This window comes from Lichenostomus cassidix, chromosome 2, assembly GCF_008360975.1.
Source record: "Lichenostomus cassidix isolate B80296 chromosome 2, HeHo_3.0, whole genome shotgun sequence".
Taxonomy (NCBI): domain Eukaryota; kingdom Metazoa; phylum Chordata; class Aves; order Passeriformes; family Meliphagidae; genus Lichenostomus; species Lichenostomus cassidix.
In genome coordinates this window covers 21108731-21132762 of record NC_139482.1, presented here as the reverse complement: position 1 = coordinate 21132762, position 24032 = coordinate 21108731, and the positions used below count along the sequence as shown (strand labels likewise).

Below are 24032 nucleotides of genomic sequence, written 5' to 3'. Positions count from 1 at the left end.
AATTAGTTAGCAATTTTATACAGCCTTCGATTTTCTTGACCTTTGGGTAACTTGGGTAAGTTTATATTGTCAGAAATACCAGCAGCTTGACTCTTGAGTTCTGGTCTAACTGCAGTGGAAACCTAGTTTCAATACACAGACATCCAGAATGGATCACAACATATCATAATATGGTTACTGTGCATTTGCTCACTAAAATAGCACTGCAGCATGTGATTGACACTCTTCATGTCCTTGGAGAAATAACCAGGTGTGATTCTCTGGAGGGGTAACAGGCACAACACAACCAGTTTCCCCAGATAATAGGTCTTGACAGAAAACAAGAATATTGAACTTGATCTGCAACCAAACTACTGAAAAAGTAGAGAGCAGATTTAAAGTCAGTTCTTCAGCTCTCAGATCATCTCTGCTGGGAAATGGAGGACTCTTAGCAAACAAGCTTTTTCTTGACAGATTGTCTAATTTGCCTTCTGTAAATATCCTCTCAAACTCAGCTTGTCATTTATGGATTTTTTTCTCCCTTATGTCAGTGATGTAAATACAAAATATCCATTTATAGTTGACTTCCTTAAAAAGAAAAAAAACATTTCTACAAGGGTGTGGGGAAAAAATAAATGAAGATCTTCCTTCTTAACAGATCAGGAAAATTTCTCCAAAACCACTGGTCTTCTCAGTAACTTTTTTGCCATTTCAGCATGATTCCTTTGAATTCAGTAAAAACAGGAGAATCAAGTGCAAAATGATTGAGTAACTAGTGGTTGACAGAAAAACCACTTTTTCTTTAAAATTCTGCTGTCATGTAAAGCCAGCAGGAGTTTCAGGTTTCAGCAGAGATATCCAACAGTGTAAGAATTATCTTCTACATAGACAAGTATTTGCCAAAACTAGCATATAAGCTCTTTCAGAATGCCATTTAATTACAAAAAAAAAAATAAAAGCAATTTAACAGCAAGCCATGAGTAATGCAAGTTCTTCCTGGCAGATGAATGTGAATTACTAGAGCTGCCAAACGATGCAAACAGTAAGGCAGAGCTTCAAAAATGTAGACAATTGCAGAATAAAAAAAGAGGAGGGAAAAAGTCTGATCCAAGGGCAACAGGGTGGAAAAAAAAAAACTGAACAAAAATACACAATCAGAGAGTAACAAACAGGAGAAATGGAGACATGGGAAGGGATAACTGGTGGCAAAAAAAAAATGTTTGCCAATGTAATTTGAGTTATAATTTGGATAACAACATACTGAAAAATTACAGTTTAAAGCGATTGCATAAGAACATCTCAATGGCAAACAGAAAAAACACCTGTCTATATCTCAAGCACTTGCTACCCAACACAGGACAGCAGCTAATAAAAGCTTCTTGCTCAAGAATCAGGTAACACACTGATTGTATTTTCTTGGTTAGAACTTAAGACATTTCACTTTATCTATTTAAAGCCTTTCCAGAACTCATTTAAACTGAGTTTTATTTTACCAAAATATTGAAGAAACACAAGACATCAAGTTGTAGCCTTAAAACTGGAAAAACAAGTTGTAAGCTAAATTTACAAATATCATCCATAATTTTAAAACACCTCAAATATTTTTTGCAACTGTGTGTGCATGCACACTGACCTGTAACTCACCTTTCTTTTGGACAAATTAGTTGTATTCTAAAGAAACTTGTAATTTTGTTTCGAAAGTATAAAAAGGATTTGCTAATCTTTTTTTTCTGGATGAAACTTAATTCCTGATTTGATTTATTTAAACCAATAAATTGAAAGTTTAGGATAATTTAAATATCAATTTCTTTTGTCTCAAGAATTGCAGAGATATTCCTTCAATATATCAATGATAAAGTAGTATGTCTGCAAATACAGAACTAGCCTCTCCTCCCCATTCTAACTTGGCACTGTTCTTCCACCCCTAAAAAGCTGGTGATATTTTTTATTATTTGTCATTTAAATCCCATTTAGTTTGGTATTGAACTTCATGTTACTTGCATCAAATACATTAGAACAACATAAAAATTAACTTCTGTTCAACTTCTCTCATTTATGCAAAAGTAATATGAAATACTTGCTTTTCCCATCAGTATACTCTGGAATACGGAAGCAAACACACAGTAAATAAGTGTGAAGGTTAAGAAATAAAGCAAAAAACCCTGTGACTCTCAGAAGCAAATGGTAATGCAAGGTTATTTATCTAAACAGATAAAGGACAAAGAGATCAAATTCAGTCTCTGTGATTGCAATCCAGCAGTTAATGATTATGCACCATGATTGATTACCATATTTTTTACCTGTTTTTTTCTAACCCCTCCATTTGCAGTATCAAGTTTTTCAAACCCATTTATGAAAACAAAGTCTATGGCTCACCTGAGGTTCTAAATATGAGATCATTCTCTTTGTAGAATTAGAAGACACTGATGTTTGCTGTATTAATATGACAAAGCAAGTATTTTTCTGCCACAGTTCAGATAAATTCAGGTATATTAACACAGGAAGAAACTCCTAATCCACATAATATGCTTTCCTACTGGAAATGCACATCATTTGCAACTGCATTGCACTGAGGCCTTCAGAGGCTCTATACTTGTCATTATTATTATTATTTGAAAGGCCTTACTTTCCCCTGCTCCCAATCTTATAATTCTACATTGCATAAATGTTCTGGAATTTGGAATGCATTAAGTGCTAATGCCCAAGTAACTTATTTAAAGCTTTCTTGCTTGCTACTTCTATGGAATGTCTTCATCCATAGAAGTGAAGCTACAGGAGAAAAGAGAAAAACTATAAAACAGTATAAAAACAGATTTTAGTATTACACATTATAGACTCCTAGAAGGGGACACACTGCCATGCTGATGTCATTAAGGATGCAAAATGGTGAAACCAAAGTCTCTATGGATCTCTAACCTAACAAGGGGACTGCAGGGGAGAAGGGAGCAGAAGACAGACTCCTTACAAAAATGAGTATTTTTCATTTTGGAGTCAGAAAACATTTTGCTGTAAATATATCAATGTATCTTATCCTTGAAGACATCAATAACTTTAAAGCTTTAAACTCTCTTAGAATGTTAAGTTTTCTTTAATATAAAGCTTTTAACTTCCCTTTCTAACAGTTCTGAATGAGATATTAAAATATCAGGGTTTAAAAATAAACGCCTCCCGATCTACTGCATCTTGTGGAGTAAGTCCTTTCCTTCAGGCTGCTATCAACCCAGAAACTTTTGGTTTCTTCTTGCACAATAAACCCATGTGGATTCTAAGAATAGAATCATCACGTTGGAGGCTTGATTATAAAGTTGTTTAATTCTGCATAGCTCTGTACCTTGCTCTGTACGTTCCACTCTGAATTGCAGGAGTCTCTCTGTCTATGTACTACGCCCAGCTGAACTTCTCCTAAGTTATACTTGCAAAAAGGGAAACACCCATGTCTTCTTGGGTTTCCACCTCACTGGAAACAGAACTTCCCTTCTTGCTGTCAACTCACACCCCTGCCAAATAGAATGGGATCACAATATTGCAGCAAACTTCAAAAGAAAAAAATACACAAAAATGAAACTCAAAACACTGCCTAAACAAGAGTTTTAACATCTGTCAGAATATGTAATCCTTTTTCTATGTTGTAAAAATTAAAAAAAAAAAAAAAAAAGCAGACAAGTTATAAAAAGAAGGACCTGAAAATCGACCATACTGCAATACTAAGGATTTCAAACTGCTGTTCAGACTTGAGGGAGAAGCAAAGGACAGACAGGAAGCATTACAAATAAAAGCATGGCTAATGTGAATTAGTGTTCGATAGCAGGATCCATGAAAGCTTTAGAATGAAAGAAGGATTAGCCTTCTCAGTTTTCACATTCTAGGAAAGAAATTTGCCAAGATCAAAGATTAAATTTCAATCTTCAACTTCCTTTCAGTGAGGAAATAAAGCAGCTACAACAAATTGGATTTACTGTACTTAAGCAGTTGAGGAATTCAGTTTCTTCAAAAAAGGAAAGTCTTAAAAGAGGACTATCTGAAATAAAGGCAAGAGGGCTAGAAAACTGATCCAGCTTTCCTATTTCTCCAGATGATTTAGGTTTTGAGCTAGGATTACAAAGCCAGGCAACCCACATTAAAGTTTTACTCACAAGGAGACATAAAACATAAGCTAAATTTCAAAGCCTTTGCTCAGACCTCCTGCCTCCGTTTCCTTGGAGAAGCTTTTCTCTGCTTTGTCCCTGACAGCACAACTAAAGCCCACATCCTCTACAGCTTTGTGTTTCCTCTCTGACCCTCCCCTGCCTGCTCCCGGCCAGAGCACTTGTGGCAGCACTCTGTAGACTCCAGAGCATTTACAAACAGGATCTTGACAAAGTGAGGACAAGCAGAGAAACTATTGTCATAAGGAAGTTTCTTAACCAAATGGGGCATGAAAAATCAGTGAAAAGAAAGCATCTTTGCTATACAGAGAATATAGTAAATCTTCCTTTACCTACTCCATAAGATATCTGGTAGGGCATGGTGTGCTTGAAACAGAGAAGCTAATTTTGCCTGGAGTTAAACATGTATGAATTTACTCTGCATGCTGCTCTCACAGAACCATCGTGCTACATTCAGGTGCTGCTGAGAATGAGCTTATGGAACTTTCTGAAAGGCATAGAGCATTACCCTGAGCATTACCCAGTGATTTCTAACACAGGGAAAAAAGGTGTGCAGACAGAGTATTCCAGCAGTCACTGCCTGGAAAAGAGGGAAGTGTGACAGGCTGTGCACATCTCAAGGGTAAACGCACACACAGCACATCGACTACAATTAAAGAGTGCCACAGAAAAAAAACTGCTTCTCAGGCTTGCAGGTACACTGTCATTGCCTGTCTTCACAAAGACATTTGTATTATCCAGAGAGAAAGTGCAGTATTGCTGTATATTAAAATATTAAGAATTATTAATATTAAAGCATAAGCTACATTAAGATATTAAGAATGGAGTACAAGGACAGCTTGGACCTAGAAAAGGCTAATATTCTGAATAAATAGCCAGACAAATTAAACCTATCTCTAAGATTTGACAACACAGGAAAAGAATTCTTAGTTACACAGTCAAGCTTAGTTCAATTTAAGATGGGAGTGTCCCTACAATTTAATTTGACACTTATCTGTGCCTTAACCAGTAACAGAATTCCAAACAGTAAATGGACTTTTTCCTTCCCCCTAGCTTTCATTCCCTCCACAAAACAGCAGAACGACATGGGGATATAGGAAGAAACAACAGAGGGAGATAAAAACCAGGGTGGTATAAAATACAGCACAGTCCTTGAATTTATGAAATAAATTTCACATACATGTGATAAATTGAAAAAAAACAACAAAACAGCTAGGACAAAGGGGCTGTACCACGCACACCAGCCCTAAAACCTAAGGAAATTCTTTGGGAGGAAACCTGTGCTGGTAAACATTATACAAATCAGTTTTCATTGCAGCAAAAAACACAGCAGAAGAAAAAGATTTTAAAGCATTTTCAGAGTTTTTCTGCTTTGCATACAATGCTTTCCTTTTTCCTTCTGTTTAAAAAGATGTTCTATGTTAAAGTGATCAGCTTTTATAACATCAGTGAGTCAATACGCAGGAGATGAGTGGTTCAGGAAATTGATGGAATCTCTCTTGTAATCATTCATCAATATTTAACATATATAAATATCAACTTCAAATGCAGAATCTGAACTTTAAAGAAACAAATGTCAGCAGAGTTTATCTTAACAAGGTAGTGTGTTAGTCAAAAGAAGGACTAAGTATTACCCTAAGGGGGGGAAAAACGATGGTTTAAGCTGAGCTAGAGAGTTTTAATGCAAGGATATTGTGGGCAAATTGTTCCAGATTTTACCCAGTCACATCTTTGACTGAGCTAACTAATCCTTCAAGGCAGTGTTCTCCAAAGTGAGATGCACAAAACAATCCTTTGGGGTACCGGAAAAAGTCCTTTTTGTACTGTTAATAAATTTTTAAAAATGTAACATTTTGTTTATTTCATCTTTATCTTAGACTCTTCAATTTCTATTTCTGTATGTTTAAAAATTTAGATAATACATTAGCACAAAACTACAGTTATATAATTTATAAATAAATATACCTACATTGTGGGGGTGCCTAGAATTTTTTTACTGATGGGGTGCACAATCAAATGTCTCTTTGCTTCAAGAGACATTCAACATTTCTTTGCAGAAACATAGAGGAGGAATGTCTGCCTCAGTACATTTTGAATACTCCAGGATGCAGTTCCTTGATGATTTGGGATCCCTCTGCCATCACAATTCAAATGTTACAGAATTTAAACTGTTTTCTTCATCTAGACATGCCATGGATGACAGTCTCCTCCTAGCTGTTCTCCTGTGAGCTGTTATTTTTAAGCACATTAAGGCCTTTAGAACTGCCACACCCTCACTGTAAAAATACACGATTTTTATAGACAAGTGGAGCCAAGAGTACTGTTCTGTAGTGTTCAACTACAATAAGTCACAGGAAAAAAAAGCCTCCCAGTGATGACATCTGAAGAAAGCAAATGAAGGCCCTGAGCGGCTCATCATTATCACAATTTACACAATTGTAATGCCTCCTGAACACTGATGGCCTGGGGGTATCAAGCACCTCTCTAGAAAGCCTGTTCTGGTATTTGATCTCCCTTCTGGTAAAGAGATGTTCCCACTGTCCAGTCTGAACCTTCTTCCTGACAAGCTGTGCATTAGCTTAAATGTGTTGGACTGATGATCAGGTTGTCTATTGAAGATTCACTTTTCCAACTTGATTTGCCATCAGACACCTGCCAACAAAGTAAGAGGCCCAATCCCCGGATGGGTGGGCATACTGCTAAGAAATTCAATGAAGCTGAGAGACACAAAAAAACGTTACTCTGTTGTGAATAACTAACTGATAAATTTTCAGCTTCAGCATTTTCCAGATACTGGTATTCACAAGAGCTGTAAAATGGCTTTTACAGATAATTGAAAACTATGTTGTTCGTTGTAGTTTGAATATTCCAGTGTGTGAGACAAAGTTAAGAATACTGAAAATTGCAGAACATGAATCATAACAGCTGTAAAAGAAAAACTCCATTCAAGTTCCTCTGACCTCCTATCCCCATATTTATTTCATGCTTTACAGCAAACCCTCTTATTAAATGTGCTTATAGAAAAGTTTCTCTGTAGAAAATCTAATTTTTAACCTGAAGGCCTTGTTGATCTGTTGATCCTGTGTTAACTGGTTTCCAAATCAGCAACAATAACAACCTATACTGTCAACAAAGTCAGACTTCAAGTCCTTACCTCACGACTTTTTTTTTTTTTTTTTTTTTTGAGGAGGTGGGTGGAGAGCAGAAACAGCTACAGACTCAGATTCTGCCAAATCCACTGAGAATATTCATAAAATGTTTCACTTTGCACGCCTGTGAAATACCATTTTGGAAACTTCAACAAAATCTTACTCAAAAGTTTGAAGCCATAGATCTTGCTACCTTAAAAACAGCCAGTAGAATAGAAGAGCATACTTAAAAAGAAAGTATAGAATGTTTATTTATAATAGTTTCAATTACACAGCAAACAATCCTAAACCAGATCTCAAAGTGTTTTACAAACAGCAGTGCAGTATGCCTTGGGCAGAATTACAGTCCCAAACTTGCTCTTATCTGCTGATGAAGAACTCAATGAGATTACAGTGTACATTCACTGCTTCAAAATGCTAGTAATGGCAGGAGAGCAAAACACTTAAGTTTTGGTATTACATTAACATCATTCTAAAACGGCTGGACCATAAAAAGCAATTGGCCAAAACTCACACCTCATTACAGACATATTACTGATACAACACATTCTGCTGCCAGATCACTATTAGTCGAAATTTAAAAAAAACCCCAACATAAATATCAAATATGATTAAAATAAGTTAATTATGACTGGTGTTGACCATTAGAAACCTGCTAAGAATATTTCTTCTGTCTCTCACCTGACAGGCATGCTATACTCACAGCAATGAAAATGTAAAATTATACCTCTCCAAATATCTAGTGTAGCTCGGACTCCTGACTGCAGTGTCTCACAAACAAATATACAAGAACACACAGTCAAGATACAACAGAAGTCATTCCACAGTTTGAGCCTTTACATAATAAAGCCATCCAACAAAATCAAACCTGAAAGACTGAAATTTTCTGAACAGTCTGACTGCATATATCTCAGCTAAAATTTAACAGCAGGTATGAACATTCAAAATTTCCAGTGTCAGAGTAGGCTTAAATGACTTCACACCTTCCCCAATCTCTCCCAAATAACCAGGGATGCCAAAATACTACAACATGAATCATTAGACATATCAATAAAGTTCAGAGAAGGACTCAAGAAGAGGTATCTCTCAACAACTTACAGTCAGACATGAAAAAGAAGAAACTTGGAAAAACATCTTTTTTTCTTCCTCTGAATTTGGCCTAAATAAAATGCCAGTTCTGTTTTCCTGAACATTTTTATAGAATCCATTGCAAGCACTGGCAATAAAATGATGAAAAGAGAGAACAGCAGGGAAAAAAAAAGGCAGCTTTGTTTACAAGCTAGAAGTACTTAGTAGAAAAGACCCTTTTGGATGGTGTCATTATATTCTCATTATCATGGATTGTTTCAAAGATCTCAGATGGCTGCCATGTCACTCCAGGGCTCAGACATTTACAATTGCAGATTTAAGGCAAAATAACTATATTTGTTATTAACAGAACATTCAACTGCTGCAGGAGCACAGTGGGGCAGTCTCATGGCAACTTATCACCAGACAGCGAGTCTTCTATCTACCTGGGTCTTCAAACATAGGTATGTGAAGGTATTCAGAATCACAGAATGGTTTGGGTTGGAAGGGACCTTAAAGATCATCCAGTTCCAATCCCCCTGCCATGGGCAGTGACACCTTCCACTGGACCAGGTTGCTCAGAGCCCCATTCAATGTGGGAATATCTCTGCAAAAGGAGAGCACCTCCCTACACAACAGACAGGGCTGAGAGGATAAAGTGTATAAGGATCATAAGATACTCAAATATTTATCATATTTGAAATCACATACGCTATTAAAAAAAAATAAGCCTTCTACTGTTTTAGCATTTTGTCTTACAATGAAGGAAGAGTGATGGCAAACTGTTTCGCCAGTTTGAATAGTTTTAGGACTTCCAGATGAAATTCTACTGTGTCTGAGCCATCACAAACAAAATTACAGTCTAAACAAAGAAAATATTTTTTATCCCCTATAACCTAACTTTAAAAAAAATAGTCTTCAAAAGGAAGTTGCTTTCAATACTTTTAGGGGTAACCTTAAAATGGGAAGTAATAAAATACAAAGAAAATTTTAGAAAAACATATTAAAAATTTAAGCAAGTTTACCGTAAGCTATTTCAGATCTAAGAAAACTTTAAATATCTAATCTCAGAATTATTTTGTTTTCACTACTGCAGTTTCCAGGGAGCCATTCCCAAATGTAAGACTTGTCAGAAGAAAAAAAAAGCTAAAATACATCAATTTCTTTAAGAAGTTGACTTGTTTCCATAGGATCAGAAGCTCTACATATTGTATAGTCAAATAAGTTAAATTATTTAAGTAACACTGCTCTGGTAATGCTTCTCCATTAATGCTAACTTACAACTGGTCTTGCAGTTCCACAATGATATATTCCAGCTGCTCCTTCTCCATTTTATGGGCTAGATCCATATCTTCAATTCTTTGTAACAGCAGTTTATTCTGTGAGACAGATTCAGACAGCTGGTTTTCTCTGAGTCGTACCAATTCTTCAAGATAACCCTGAAAATGTAAGTTGTTAGAAAATTTTAAAGAACACACTAACAAAACCACTTTCATTTACATATGTTCATATTTTCTGGTTTATGATGCATATGATTTTACTTTGGGTTTGTTGTAGGGTTTTTAAAATTATTTATTTTGAAACAGACTAGTAAATTGACTTTAGATTAGTTTGAGATTTCCTAATAGGTAACAGGAAAATCATATATTTATTTATATTGTTCCAGAGGAATATAAAAGTGGATTAAAAAAATGATACAGAAATGCCACCAGCCATAAACACTAATTCATCTTTCAAAAGCAACTGTCACAAGTACAAGAAAAAGATCAGAATTCTACAACTGAACAGGTGCAGGGTTTTAGATAATGCAAAAGGCTAAGAGTAGACTATATCTACATGGACCTTCTTAGTTAATGAAAGGGATCCAGAATTATTATGAATAAAATATCCAATGTTAAAGTTTCTTTGAACTTTTGAATCACACATTAAAATGACAAAGAAGGTTCCAGCATGTCCAGGTGTAACTTCTTAGAAACTGTCAGTTAAAACTAGATCCAGTAAGTCTACGCTACATAAAATTGTACACATTGCTTGAAACCTGTGGAAAAACAGGCAACTGTTTCATAGGTGCCCACATGTAAAAAAAAAAAGGTATTAAAAACAAGATAGTTTTCATAGACACAGAACAGGTCCGTCTGTTCTCAACTCATGTTGAATTAAAAAAACAGGTTCACATTAGCTGGCAGCAAAGTGTTACTAGCATAATTCATCACCACAAAGACTGTTAAGGGTTTGAAGCATCTCTCATATGAGAGGAAACTCATAGGAGTTTCCTCCCAGGGAGGAGCTGGGATTGCTCAGGTCAGGGCTGAAGAGAAGGGAAGAGGGTAAGGAAAAAGAATCATAAAAATGTGCATCAGTACTTAATGGGAGGGAATATGCACAAAGGAATCAGACTCTTCTCAGTGATAGCCAGTGAAAAGAGACAATGGGCACAACCTGAAAAACAATCATACAGGAAACTATTTAAATATAGGAAAGCTTCTCTTTGCTTTTTTTTTTTCCCCCATTAAATGAACGCTGGAATGGATTGTCCAGACAGGCTGGGGAAAGTGCATCCCTGAGATACTCACAGCCTGACTGAAAAAGGCCTTGAGCAACCTGCTCTAGTCTACCTTTTTCTGAGCAGGGAAGTTGGACAAGACAATCTCCAGAGGTGCCATCTGACCACAACTATTCTGTGATCCTATAGTTAAATATAGTTCTATCCTCTGGATATATCTATATTTGACAGGGACTTTTTAGTCTCAGTACAAGTTCCAAACAATCTTGAAAGCTTTTCAGTATGCTTAGCTCTGCCCCATCAAATATTACTGTTATCTTGACTCCTAAGATACTCCCTGGAGTTCTAAGTAGCACTTCGAAAGTACTAAATGATGTATTAGGACATAAAAAATTTCCTGCCTCTCAAAAACATTAAAAAAATGAAAAACAAAAAAAAAAAGTCAAGCCATTTTACAGAAACATTTTAAACGTGAAGCACCAGTACCAGAAACATAATTCTGTGTACAGTAAAGACGTCTATCTATAATGACACAGAGATGCACATTCCACTAGTAACAGCATATAAAAATTCCAGTATAAACTGTACAAAAATAATTCAAGAGTTTACCATACAAAAGTGAACAGTTTAAACCATTCCAGAACAGGGAGGAGATTAACTTCCACATAAATAACAAATGTGTAAAGTGTGAGTCATTGATCTGGACAAGAGACAACTTGGAAAAGACGAACTCATCATATTTCCTGAGTGGCCTGGGGAGGGCAGAAAGGAAAAGACTGTTCATAACTTTTTGAAACACAAGGCACCATAAAATCAAGCTCATAGGAGCCAGATTCAAAAGACAGAATAGGAGGTGTTTTTTCACACAACAGATGGTAGATTCACAGAATGCTTTGCCAAAAAAAAAATTGTTTGGATGGTAAAATTTTACATGGAATCAAGGGGATATTTGACAAGTATTTGGAAGAGAGGTCTATCACAGGTTACTACACAGACAAACCTTATCAGCTTCAGGCAGTCTCTCAGCTGATATACATTGGCCAAGAATATATTAGAAGAAAAGTGGTGCATAATCATGTGCTTTGTGTTGATTCTTCTTTTCACATGTACTTTGGTAAGTACCCAAGATGGAAGGATAACCAGTAGGATAACCAAGGACTCTAAGTCTAAACCAGCAGAGTGTAGCTGATCCAGTAAAGCAATGCTAGCTAGGATTTAGCCGACTCTACCCTCCCATTCAAATGGCTCAGAAGAGAGACCTTTATCTTAGCTGCAATCCAATTGCTAGTTACATTGTGACCTGGTAAATACCATTCACCTGTGCTATTAATGACTGCAGCACACATACTTGGGAGGCACAAAAGGAATTTATCACTGTGGGCAAAATGAATGACAACAGAGCAAAAGAAGGTTCCATCAGACCCACTGTAGCAGTTACTAAAGAAATTATTTTCAACTTGGTCTTCTTGTCACAACATCTAGTTTTCCGACACACAGAGTGTCAGAAACCTCCTTTGTTTGAATAAAAAGTTTCTGGTTAACTGGTACTGCACTGAGTGCAACTAAGGTGCTGGTGCAACTTGTTGCCATGAAAACAGGGAAGGGAGAGAAACACTCAGGAAAGGAGCTCTACTGCATAGTCCATCTCAATGGTTATTTTTTCAAGTTGTAATAGAACAGACGTAGTACAGTTGAAGTGAATTATATAGGAACTTGGCAGGCACACACCATATGAAAATCAGACAATGGAAAATTTTCTGACTGTAGGGAAAAAAAGTTATTTTGTTGCTGCAATTGCAAGTAGGCATTCCAAAGGAATCAACAGCTGTCAGAGTAGCTACCATTTCGAAAATTGTTTAAATGCACCAAAATTTCCAAAGCTTTATCCTAAAACCGATTTAAATTCACACCTACATAAGTAACCTTAACAAGTCAGAAGTTCATTAAGAGAATGTTACAAGAAATAATGTGACTTACTAAAAGTAATAGTCTCTAGTGTTTGAAATAGCCAGTATCAGAGCAGCAAATAAATTCCACAGAACTGGAACGATTCTGGATTTTACACTCATTAATAAACCAAAATCACCGTTTGCTGTAACAGCCACTGATAACCTTCACGCTAGAAACATAAAGGTTCCTCATGATTCTGGCTGTGGATTTGGGCATCATGTTTCAGTATTTTTTCTACAGATGTATGTCTCAGCTTTGATGGAGTATCCTTGGAAATGAACCACCTGGATGTACCAAGAAAAATAACCATCCACCTATTTTGCTCTTTTCAATGCTTCTCCAGAACTGACAACAATTTCCTCATGGTAGGGAAAAGTGTGAGTTCAAACTGATCCTATGTTTTTGTCTGGCAAGGATGAGAATTCCTTCTGGAGGTTCAACTGAAAGGTTTTAATTTATGTATTTGAAAAGATTACTTTTGAACAGCATATTTTGGTTTTAAAAAAGCAGGAAAAATGCCCTCTGTACCAGAAACAGCCCTAGGAACTCTCCATATGGAAAGTGGTATCATACTAGTGGAGAAGATTGCACCAGCAAGCTGGATGCAACAGTTCAGGTCTTATTTCAAAAACAAGAAGTCTAAGGGACCCAAAATAGAAAAGCAATAATTGTATGCAGGTAAAAAAAAAAATTTAAAAAAAAATTAAACATCTATTATCTCACAGTAAATCTGACTCTTTCACTGTTACTTAGAAAAACTTTAGCTATATTCTTTCAAGTGCATTAAAATAAATTAATTTTGATTCTACTTATTCTGTCTTCAGGGAAATAATTATACCTCCAAGCATCCTTGTGTGGTTCCAGCCCTTCATATAGTTTATTCTATTCAGAGTTTCACAAAAATCAAATTCTTATACTAGAATACTAAAAATACTAATAGAAGTTATTTTAAAAAATTTAACCAGTTGTATTAAATTTTTTTCCTGTAATTTTTCCTGATCCCTCCTTCCCTTCTCTGTGCACAACTTCTTTGGTGTCTGTGAACTGTCTTCCCTCTTCTCTCACTAGCTAATACGCCTTGTAATTACTGCAGATGTAATTACTGCTATGGAAAATTGACAAGTACTTTGCTTTGAAAATGCTAAGATGTGGACATACATTTCTCTTCACCTTTAACTTCAGGTTTTCCATCTACCACTCAACATACTTTTCTTTGGTTTCTATAGTTACATTCAATGTCACCTAAATTCAAATCCAACACAAACACACCCTTTCATGTTTGCCTTTCCCATTTGCTTCAATCAAGTCATAAAACTACCTATCTTGTAAAAACCCATCTCAGTATCACTTAGAAGATAGTTTTGCTTTTCATCTAAATGGATTACTTTGCTGATCCTTTTGGTTTAGTTTGAGATTAAGTGTTAAAGTTTAACATCACTATCATCACAAAAACCTTCAACTGGCAGTCTACCTACATCAATAAAATTCTGTGGCTTCTAAAGAAGAGAAAAATCATGTGAACTTCAAGCTTACCACCTAACAGCATCAGAGATACAGCGTCTGTAACTCCAAGATTGGAAAAAGAAGCCAAAGTTTCTACATTAGATTGTGAAATGTGATCTCTGAATTATTGTTATTCTCTTTCCCATCTCATCAAACCTCTTTTCCCTCAAATCAATGAGTAAAGATGCTTGGATACTCTGAGGATCATAAAATTTAGGACCACTTACACAAAGCTAAACAATATCTAATATATTTTCCTGCCTTTACTTAGAGGGTATGTCACCAGTTGGCTGGTGTGGCTAGCGCAGGTCTTTCCCATGAGAATTCTTTTTGTGTTTTATAAATAAAGATAAAGTTTGGATGTTATTAGAAACAGTGTCCCAAGATCTGGACGGTGCAGGCCTGGCCAATCAGGCCTAGGGGGAGGTTTCTGACTGACCAATCTGGGTGACTTTTGAAAACTCTATATATATGATGAAATCAAAACAATAAAGGTCTTTCTTTCTTGCCACTGAGAACTGAGTTCTTTACTCTGCTAGCTGCTCAACAGCAACAGGCTGGTGATGAGCTTTGGTTCCATAGCCCCCACACAAAACTAATCTTTTACCTTCTGTTCCAATGCAAGCCGGTACTTCTGTTCTACCCTTTTGCATTTGTTGTACCAACTGTTTTCATCTGTGATGAAAGGAGGACCAATGTTCTCTGGAGTACTGCCTTCACTGCCACTACTGCCCAGTGTTCTTAGCTCTTCTTCATCACTGCTGATGCTGTCAGAACTGAAGAATCATATTTATTAGCCAAGTCAAAAGCTGTGCTTATAAAAATGAAAATTCTTGTTGAAATTGAAGCATCATATTTCTTAAAAATACTCTGCAAACCAAAAAAACCCCGACATTTTAGGATATGATAGATCACTAAACACAACTTGTATTTCAGGCTTTTGTTTCTATAGTCACCTAACAAATGGGCAAAAATTTGCTTGTGATCTTAGTCAAGTTAGACAACTGTATGTGGGCTACTCTCCTGAAGTACAAAGGGTAAATGCATTACAATATGCTATCTAAGGAAGTGATGACTTAACCTTTTCCTCACAAATTCAGGGCAAAGAGTAGTATCTAAAAACAGATCTTACTTGTTTCAAAAAAAAAAAAAAAAAGCAGATAAATCAAGACAACTTTAAATAAGAATGTATCACAATGTTCATAGCAAAGATCATGCGCCTGTTACTCCACAGAATGTATCTCCCTGTTAAAATATTTTCATATCATCCAGAATCAATGCATGCTAGAGAATGCAGACATCTGTCTCAAAGACAATAATTTAATTTAGTCTAGAGAAGACAGAGGGCATCTCCTCAATGCACATAAATATCTCAAAGGCAGGTTGCAAGAGGATGGTGCCAGGCTCTTTTCAGTGGTGCCCAGCAACAGGACAAGGAGCAATGGCCATAAATCAAAACACAAGAAGTTCCACTTCAACATGAGGAAAAACTTCTTTCAATTGAGGATGGCAGTGCACTTGTACAGGCTGTCCAGGGAGGTTGACAGGGTCCATCTATGAGGACATTCAAAACCCATCTGGACACATTCCTGTGTCACCTGCTTCAAGTGACTCTGTCTTGGCAGGGGCTTGAACTGGATGATCTCCAGAGGTCCCTTCCAACCCTAACAATTCTGTGATTCTGATTTACCCCAACATCCACTTAAAAATCTTCCTTTACAACTATACTTCCCACTACACTAACAGAATTTGCTAGGTTTTTTTAAGTAGTGATTTCCACAACCCCATGATCCTGCCATGATATGAACTGAATTGTAATTGGTCACTAATGGGTAAGCTAGCAAGAACTTCAAGGGAATAACTAGGATGTTTCATGTTGTACATCTTCAAGAGTACTTCTAACTGCTTCTCTCATTTTGGCAAACCTAACAATAGAACACACATCATTGATTTCCACGCTTTTTGGTGATGCCAAATTGCTACCTGATTTATTATGTAGTGAGAATTCTTTTTACTGTTAGTCATAAGGCTGATCAGAGGAGTAAAATGTAGCTAGAAAGTCAGTTTACATAGCCACTGGTTATATTGCCTATGTCATATCTTACATTTACTTATAATTTTTATTTACAAAATAACTACTTTTAATTTTATGGCTACACAGAAAAAACACAAGAGAAAGGACAGATTGGTCTGGTGATCATCAAAGGAGATACTGCATTTGTTTTCTTCTGAACTGTGATTCTAAACCAAGGAAACAAAGTTAGCGTGACTCACATTTGATGAGTCATGTAACAATTCCAACAGTCAGAAAAAAAGAGGTAGCTGTGTGTAAAGGGGTTTGTACTTAGAGATTAATATCATTTTGTAGTTGAAATGAGAAGTAAGTAGCTTAATATAAAGTAAAATGTTGCCAATGAAATAAAATTTTAAAAAAGCAGAATAAAGCTAACAAGTACCTTTGGGTGAATTTCAAGTACGGTGTATAATCTATGACAGCTGGATAGCTTCCATCCAATCCCTCACCCTTCAGACAAAAACTGATAAAACAGAAACAATGATAAGTTTATTACAAGAAAATTAAAGGACAGTGACAGTTGAATGTTACCAACCTGAAATTTGATTTTTTTGTGCTATAAACCCTAATTTTTAAACATTCAATTTATTCTGAAAAATACAGAGAAATGGCAAAGGAACAACAGGAAAGTTAACTGAAGCAGCAGAAATAGAAGAATTAAGGATGAACTTGAAACTTCCTGCATTTAACATAATTTATAGGGTTTGCAGAGTGCTTATATAACGATTAGGTAAAAAAAAAAAATTCTCAAAAATGTTTTCGAGTCTTTCTCCTTTCAGACACTTACAGGTGCTGGGCTGCAGTAAGTTGAGGAATACAAATGAAACGAACTTCTGGAAAATATTCTTAAATGGCTGTAGCTTTATAAAGCTTTCATTTACACTGTATTCTTTTTTGTACTGGATATAAATTATTGCATTTCAACCATGTTTAATTATCACAGAAGTGAAAAATTATCATGCTTCCACAAGGCTCATATTCCTCACTCCTCCTATCTCTGTCATTGATAAACGGATGCTAGTAAGTCACAGCTTTTGCTAACTGAATTGCAAAGTGCCATTTTTGACAATGAAGTAACTTAAGTGCTATTTGGGGAGTGCATCTAAAGAGCTGTCAGGTTTTTTTCCCCAAAGAAATGAAAAACACAGAAAACAAAAAGGCACCCCTCCAAGACCACAATTACCTAATTCCATATTGCTGTGAGGGGAGAAAAAAAAAAAAATCAGATTATGCTCTCACATAAGATCTTTAATCTCCAGCCCCAACTCTTTATTTACAGTTCCACATAGATAAGCTAATTATTTATAAGAAACATTGAACTGAAAAAGATCATATGTATAACATGCAAAGAATGGCCGTGGCTTCTCAACCATTCAAACCACAATACTATGAAGGCTCTTCTCAGTGGCACCAAGCAATAGGACAAGAGGCAAAGTGCAAAAACTGATGCACAGGAAGTTCCACCTGAATATGAGGAAGAACTTCTTTATTGTGCAGATGACTGTGCACTGGAGCAGATGGTCTAGAGAGTCTGTGGAGTCTCCCTCACAGGAGATACCAAAGAACCATCTGGACACAATGACACAATCCTGTGCCATGTGCTCTAGGATAACCCTGCTTGAGCAGGGAGGTTGGATCAGACAGCCCATGGTGGTCCCTTCCAACCTCAAACATTCTGTGATATGTGGCACAATAAAAATGCTCCTGTAGTACTAAGCTCCCATTTTGCCCAGAAAATTCCTAGACACTTAAAAGCTGCACTGACAAAATTTAAACACCTTCAAGAGCCAATCATTACTCTGAATAAAATTAACAGATACCTTGTATTAGAAATCAGAGGACAAAGAAAGAACAAGTACAGTCATACAAGTAAGCCCTCATACACTAGTATGTTCCACTGAGGCTTATGTGAGACACAGTCAACTGGTAATTATTTATGAGAGGATTTACATACTGCAGACCTAATCTTGCAATGCTTATTCATGTATAGCTGTAGTCCTTCCAAGTATAGGGCTAACACTGAAGCAGTTTAATTTCACATTATGTAAAGCTTAAACTAATAAAATCTGGTAAGATGTGAATTTTGCTCTACACAAGGCTAAGCACTCTTATCACCCTGCAGCACACTTCTATTCTTCCAGAACATATGCTGAGGATGTAGTTAAGTCAATCTAATGACAAAATGCTGGAAAAAGAAGCTATCCTGTGTTTTCAACCTCTCCCTCCCCATTTTTTCCACTTTTTTAAAACACAAACAAACACAACATTTCCCCCTTTACAGTGGTACTGGCACTTACCTGACTCCATGATGGTTCAGCAGCCATCAAGATCTGCATTTTTAGATTGCTTTCTTTTTTTCTTCCCACCCACTTGCAGTTCCACAGGCAGCTGAACTAAATACTCATTACTACCAGAAAGGGAAAACATTGCTCATTCCTATTTGTTCCTTTTCTTCTCTAAGCATTATTCTCCCATCATCTCTGCCACTAATACAATGCTTCTGTGAACCAAACTAGCTAATAAAAAAAGAAATATACTGTCTTCTTACTGGGTATGTTTTTCATTCTTTAACAATTTAAGATGGGTCATAGAAGGGTCCAACAAGCCTGGCACAAAGGTACATAAACAGGGATAAATCTCCACAGGGCCTTTTGGCAACCATCAATCACTCAGTGCATCCAGTGAGGCTGCTGTTCTGTTTTCTGCCGGTCTACCTCCTATGTCAATTTGTGACAAGCGTTAATGCTACTGCAAGGTAAATATTAACAATGAACTGACAGAAGAATGGAGAACAACATTATCAGTCTCCTTTTCCTTGTGCTGGATTATGAAACCTTCCACCAGTGTCTCTGCCTGAGGCTAAATTGGCCCAACCAGGCATATTTACAAGGTCTTCCACCAGCCACATTTGATCTTTTTATAGGCACTGTAAACTTAATACAGTGTTGATGGGGTTTTTTAAACATATACATATATAGGCACACCACATTGTTGAGGTTTTTATATTATCTAGAGTGTGCATGCACCTTTGTTACCTCAAAATACAGAATTAATCATATAGGGAAGCCCACAAAAGCCTGGTTAGAAAATGCAAAGGTCAATTAACGTAAGCAGTTCAGTTGCAGGTCATATAACACATATTGATATTAAATGGAATTGATATTAAATGGTTATTTGCAGTTTAAGATTTTAAAATTTAGCAGTGATAAAGTTAAAGATTACCTTCTACATATGCAGTTACAATGCTGTCCTTGAGTACCAGGGCATAACCAAGTCCTTATTCACAGAGTTTTCAGTACAATTTAAAAATAACTTTAAGAGATTCCATGTCTATAAGCTTCATTTAGTAGGTTTGAAATGTCTTCTTCAATTATACTTCTGATTGCTTTTAGGATTTTGATACCTGAAAAAACTACCACGTAATCATGCAGTTATAGCAACAACAGCATAACTTTGTTCTTATCTAGAACAGCCATTCAAGATCTCTCCTTCCCTCTTCTTCCCCTCAGCCTAAGTTCTGTCTCTCAAACTACCACAGGAATTTAAGAATGTTTTCCATAATATACTGATTTATAAGTACTTTTCCTGAGCATTTTGTTATGAAGTATGCAAATGTAGTACCTGAAATCAATCGCATTGAGTCCCAACAGCATACCAGCAAGCATATTTGCTTCTTCACCAAGAACAATTGCTCCATCTTCATAAAATCTCCTTCAATAAAAAAGAAATTAGTTCAGTCAATATAATTTCCTCTCAAATAATAATGATAATAATGTTTTTCATATCTAACAGAAAAGTGAAGAAATCCAGTTCAAATAAAAATGATTTGTGAACCCCAGAGGCATTCATATTTCATTTCAAATAAAGCAAACTAATAGACTGCATAGCACGAAACACCACCATCTTAGAACACATAAGAATTCACATAGAAGCAAAAAGAATTTTCAAAATTAGTCCTAAGAAATGGAGCAGGATGGATAAAATGCGAAGAAAATTATGAAGGGTATTTACTTTATATGAGGGTATATTACTTTACCTTTAAAGGCAAGAATTTGTGTCATGTACATAAAGAAATAATGATTCCATCACATGAAAAGAAGTTTTCTCTCACAATTATACTTGCAGGTTCTTTTAAAGTTCAACCTTCAATTTCATTCTGAGTAGTTGATCATTTAAAAAAATATATTTTCATAAATCAGCTATTTTTCAGGTAGTTTACCTTTTCTTAAAGTACTGCATGTTGGGAAGATACATGCTGAAAGGTCACCAGAATTCACCTGAGAATTACATGTGGCAAGAGGGAAACCAAGAGCTGTTCACTACCAAAGGCAAGGTTGAAATGTCACTGAGAACTGAGATGCACAGCTCACCTTTACATTCTAGCAATGGATGAGTGCAAGAAGGTGCCAGATTACTGAATACAACGTATGTTTCAGACAAATACCAGCAGCATTGCCCTTCCAAAAGTTCCATCTGTTTTAAGAACTGCATGAAAGATTCTGGATGTGTCAGAGATTTCCAGTTGGCTGTATGGTGAACATCCAGAAAATACATGTTTTGAGGCACAGCTCCAGAAATTGAATTGTGTTGTAATGCATGCTGCGAGAAGTCCCACTTTTGCAGTTTTGTACAGACATCCATTCACTGTAAGGAAACGTGCTGTCCAAGACCTTGGATGTTCTCAGTAGAAGCAAGAAATCCATAAGACTTCCTCTCAGAAGACAGGTATTATAGTCCTGATACTGAGGCTAGGATGTACAAACTCAGCTCTCTACTCTCTGACTTCAGGAGGGGCACTAAGAGGCTAAACCAGCCACTGGCTGGGCCAGAGTGCTGAGCTAGATGGACTCCACAGTCTGATTCAGCACAGTGACTCTTATTTGTGAACAAACAGCAGTGCCCCCAGTACATGCAGATTACCAGCCATTTCACTGGCATTTGTAAAACCACTGCCAGGTACCAATCTGCACCATGTTCTTGTAAAATGACGCCTAGGAAGAAATCACACAAAAATGACAGGGCACACCTTCAATGGTGAAATGAAGAAGTTAGCCTGGCAGTGCCAGTGGCTAAGATACTTCAGATAGCTGCAGTAATCCAGTGAAACCAACAGTCCCCTCAGAAAACCCACACATCTTCATTCAGTGCTATACACTTGACATCTCACAACACAACTGTCTGCTGCAACTGAAGAGTTTGACCAATTCGTTAGCAAAATAATTCTGTGCCCAGGCTTAATCCAGCCCTTCTTCCAAGTGTTATATGCACATCCAGCACTAATAATGTGCTGCTTCATTAAAGTACTAGCCCCAGGATCAGGCACCTAAACACAACAGTGAGGTTTCAAAGGAGCTATTGGTAGGATAGATGAATTGTATATTCTATATACCCATGTGTAACATAAGAAATTTATAGTTTATACGAAAAATTATTAAATATGCATACAGTAAAAATATATTATTTAAAATGCTAAATACATGATGCAAAGCATCACCAAAAAAATCAGGTCAGTTATTAGGTATCTGAAATTCCACATGGGAAAAGGGAATATGTCCATTGTTGCTAGTGGCTTTGAAATCCACACAACCAAAACCTGAAAACGTAATTTTTACTTCCATTAGATGTATTTTAAAATTACTTCAAAAGAAACTTAGCACTTACTATGTTTGGAATGCAAGAGAGGTTGTTTCCAAAAGCTATACCACTGAAAGAACATTCAAATACATTAAACATTAACATGTTCAAATATATGAATTTGAAATTGCTACTCAAATAAGACCATTGTTATCCACTAACAAACTACACTACCAAAACAGGGACAAAGAATGTACTACTTAACTACATAATTTGTGACCCTACTACTCTTCCTCATCATCTCCCTCTCAAAAACCCATGTGACTTTTTAGTCTGAGGCAGCACAAATAAATATTTTCCTGAAGTCTTCATTTTACATGCTTCTTGTCTACTACGAATGCAAGCAAATCTGGGTAAAATAAAAGGTTTTGAAACTGCAATGAAACAGGATGTTTACCGAGCCGTGTTTCAAAGTCAGCTTAATAATGGCAAAATACATGGAGAACTCTGGACAAATAGTATTAAACCAGAAACAACACTCTAAATGAACAGAAGTTCTTACAGAGAAAATTCTTGTTGTTTTAATAGTCCATTCAGCATAAACTTTTAGAGTTCAACATAAAGTACTACATGTTACAGATTCACCTGTATTCAGATGACTTCATCACAAATCTATAAGCAATACTCATTACAAGATAAAATATCATCTAATAATCACATTATCTAAAACCAGTCCAAAACTGCCAGAGTATTTTCCATCACAAAGCATATTCTCGTGCCTGTTTTTATCATTAGAAGTTACAACAAAAATCTGTTACATATTTTTCTTATTATATCAAGAATCCCAGCTATGACTGATCACTAATTCTGCTATTCTATATTGCTCAAGGCTTTCTATCAACCATACCTAATTTTGAAAGGAATACTATATCTATCCTTACTACACCACCATTTCAGATTTAATTCCTACTTTAGAGAGGTTTTTTTTGCTTTTGACTTTTCAAGAATTCCAGGCTTATTTTCACATTTTTAAAATCACAAAAAGACTTTCAATTTTGCACCTTTAACCATGCTAAAACCAACTCCAGATATCTTTTACTAGGTTACAGGTCTTTTACTAATGACATCCTTTACTATACAAATCAAGTGCACCATTCACTTCCAAATGTAAATCCCTCACTTAAACAACATTTACTAAAATATTGTAAAAATAAAATTCTTACAGACCTGGTTGTTTTGAAGTCTCTCAGAGCTGTGGAAATGTATTCAGACAAATGTTTTTCCATAAGTGCTACTCTGATCCATGCTCGACCCTGCAAGACAATACAGATATCAAATATTTAAGCACTACAGAAAGAAACAGTTTTACAATCTGAAAACTAGTACTATTGGTTTACCTGAGTAAATAAATGATAATGAAACTACCACTGAACAGCTCTATTAGGAGTACATTAGGATGTACTCCATTACAGCAATAATGAAAATAGAAAATGAATTCTCGCACAGACACAAAGTTTATTGAGAAGTAAAGCTATCCAAAATTTTAAGGAGGGGGTGAAGGGAGTTTTCTTTAATTATATGTGCCAGCCTTTTGAAAAGCTCACGTATGTGAGAGGCAGCAGATCAGGGCAGAAAGCTTTTCATTTTAAAATCAATGGTATTGGATACATCTGGTTGGTTCCACCATAAAGCAGCAGTAACTTGCCCTCAAAGCGATTCTCTGTGTTCATTCAAATATTTGTGGGATTTATATAAAAAAATGAGTTGTGCAGCATTTTTTCACCTCAGTAACAACATCATTATAGAAAGTGCCCATAAAATACAGACATGAAATCAATTCCAGAGGACTAAATCTTGTAGAGCCCAAAAGCAAAACTTCATTCAAACAGTTCCATAAACAACAGCAATAACTTAAAAAATTAACCCTTAAGAAAGTATGTTGCGCTGTGTTTGCAGGTCTAGTGCACAGCATTGCAGTTTACAAGAGGGAGACATTTCAATGGCTGCCACAGTTATGACTGACTGAGAACACCAGAAACATTTCCTGTACCCCATATAAACTAACAAACACTTATATAAGTAGTAAG

General features: G+C 36.1%; 1 protein-coding gene across 1 annotated transcript in view; it reads right to left on the bottom strand.

Annotated features, from left to right (window-relative positions):
* RUNDC3B (RUN domain containing 3B) overlaps positions 1 to 24032 on the bottom strand; it is a 51890-nt gene that overhangs the window by 12394 nt on the left and 15464 nt on the right. The window contains exons 4-8 of the mRNA XM_085050642.1: positions 23173 to 23258; positions 19993 to 20082; positions 16754 to 16834; positions 14905 to 15073; positions 9623 to 9780 (exon numbers count right to left, since the gene is read on the bottom strand). Of these exons, the coding sequence (XP_084906768.1) occupies positions 9623 to 9780; positions 14905 to 15073; positions 16754 to 16834; positions 19993 to 20082; positions 23173 to 23258 (584 nt within the window). The remainder of the gene's footprint in view (positions 1 to 9622; positions 9781 to 14904; positions 15074 to 16753; positions 16835 to 19992; positions 20083 to 23172; positions 23259 to 24032) is intronic.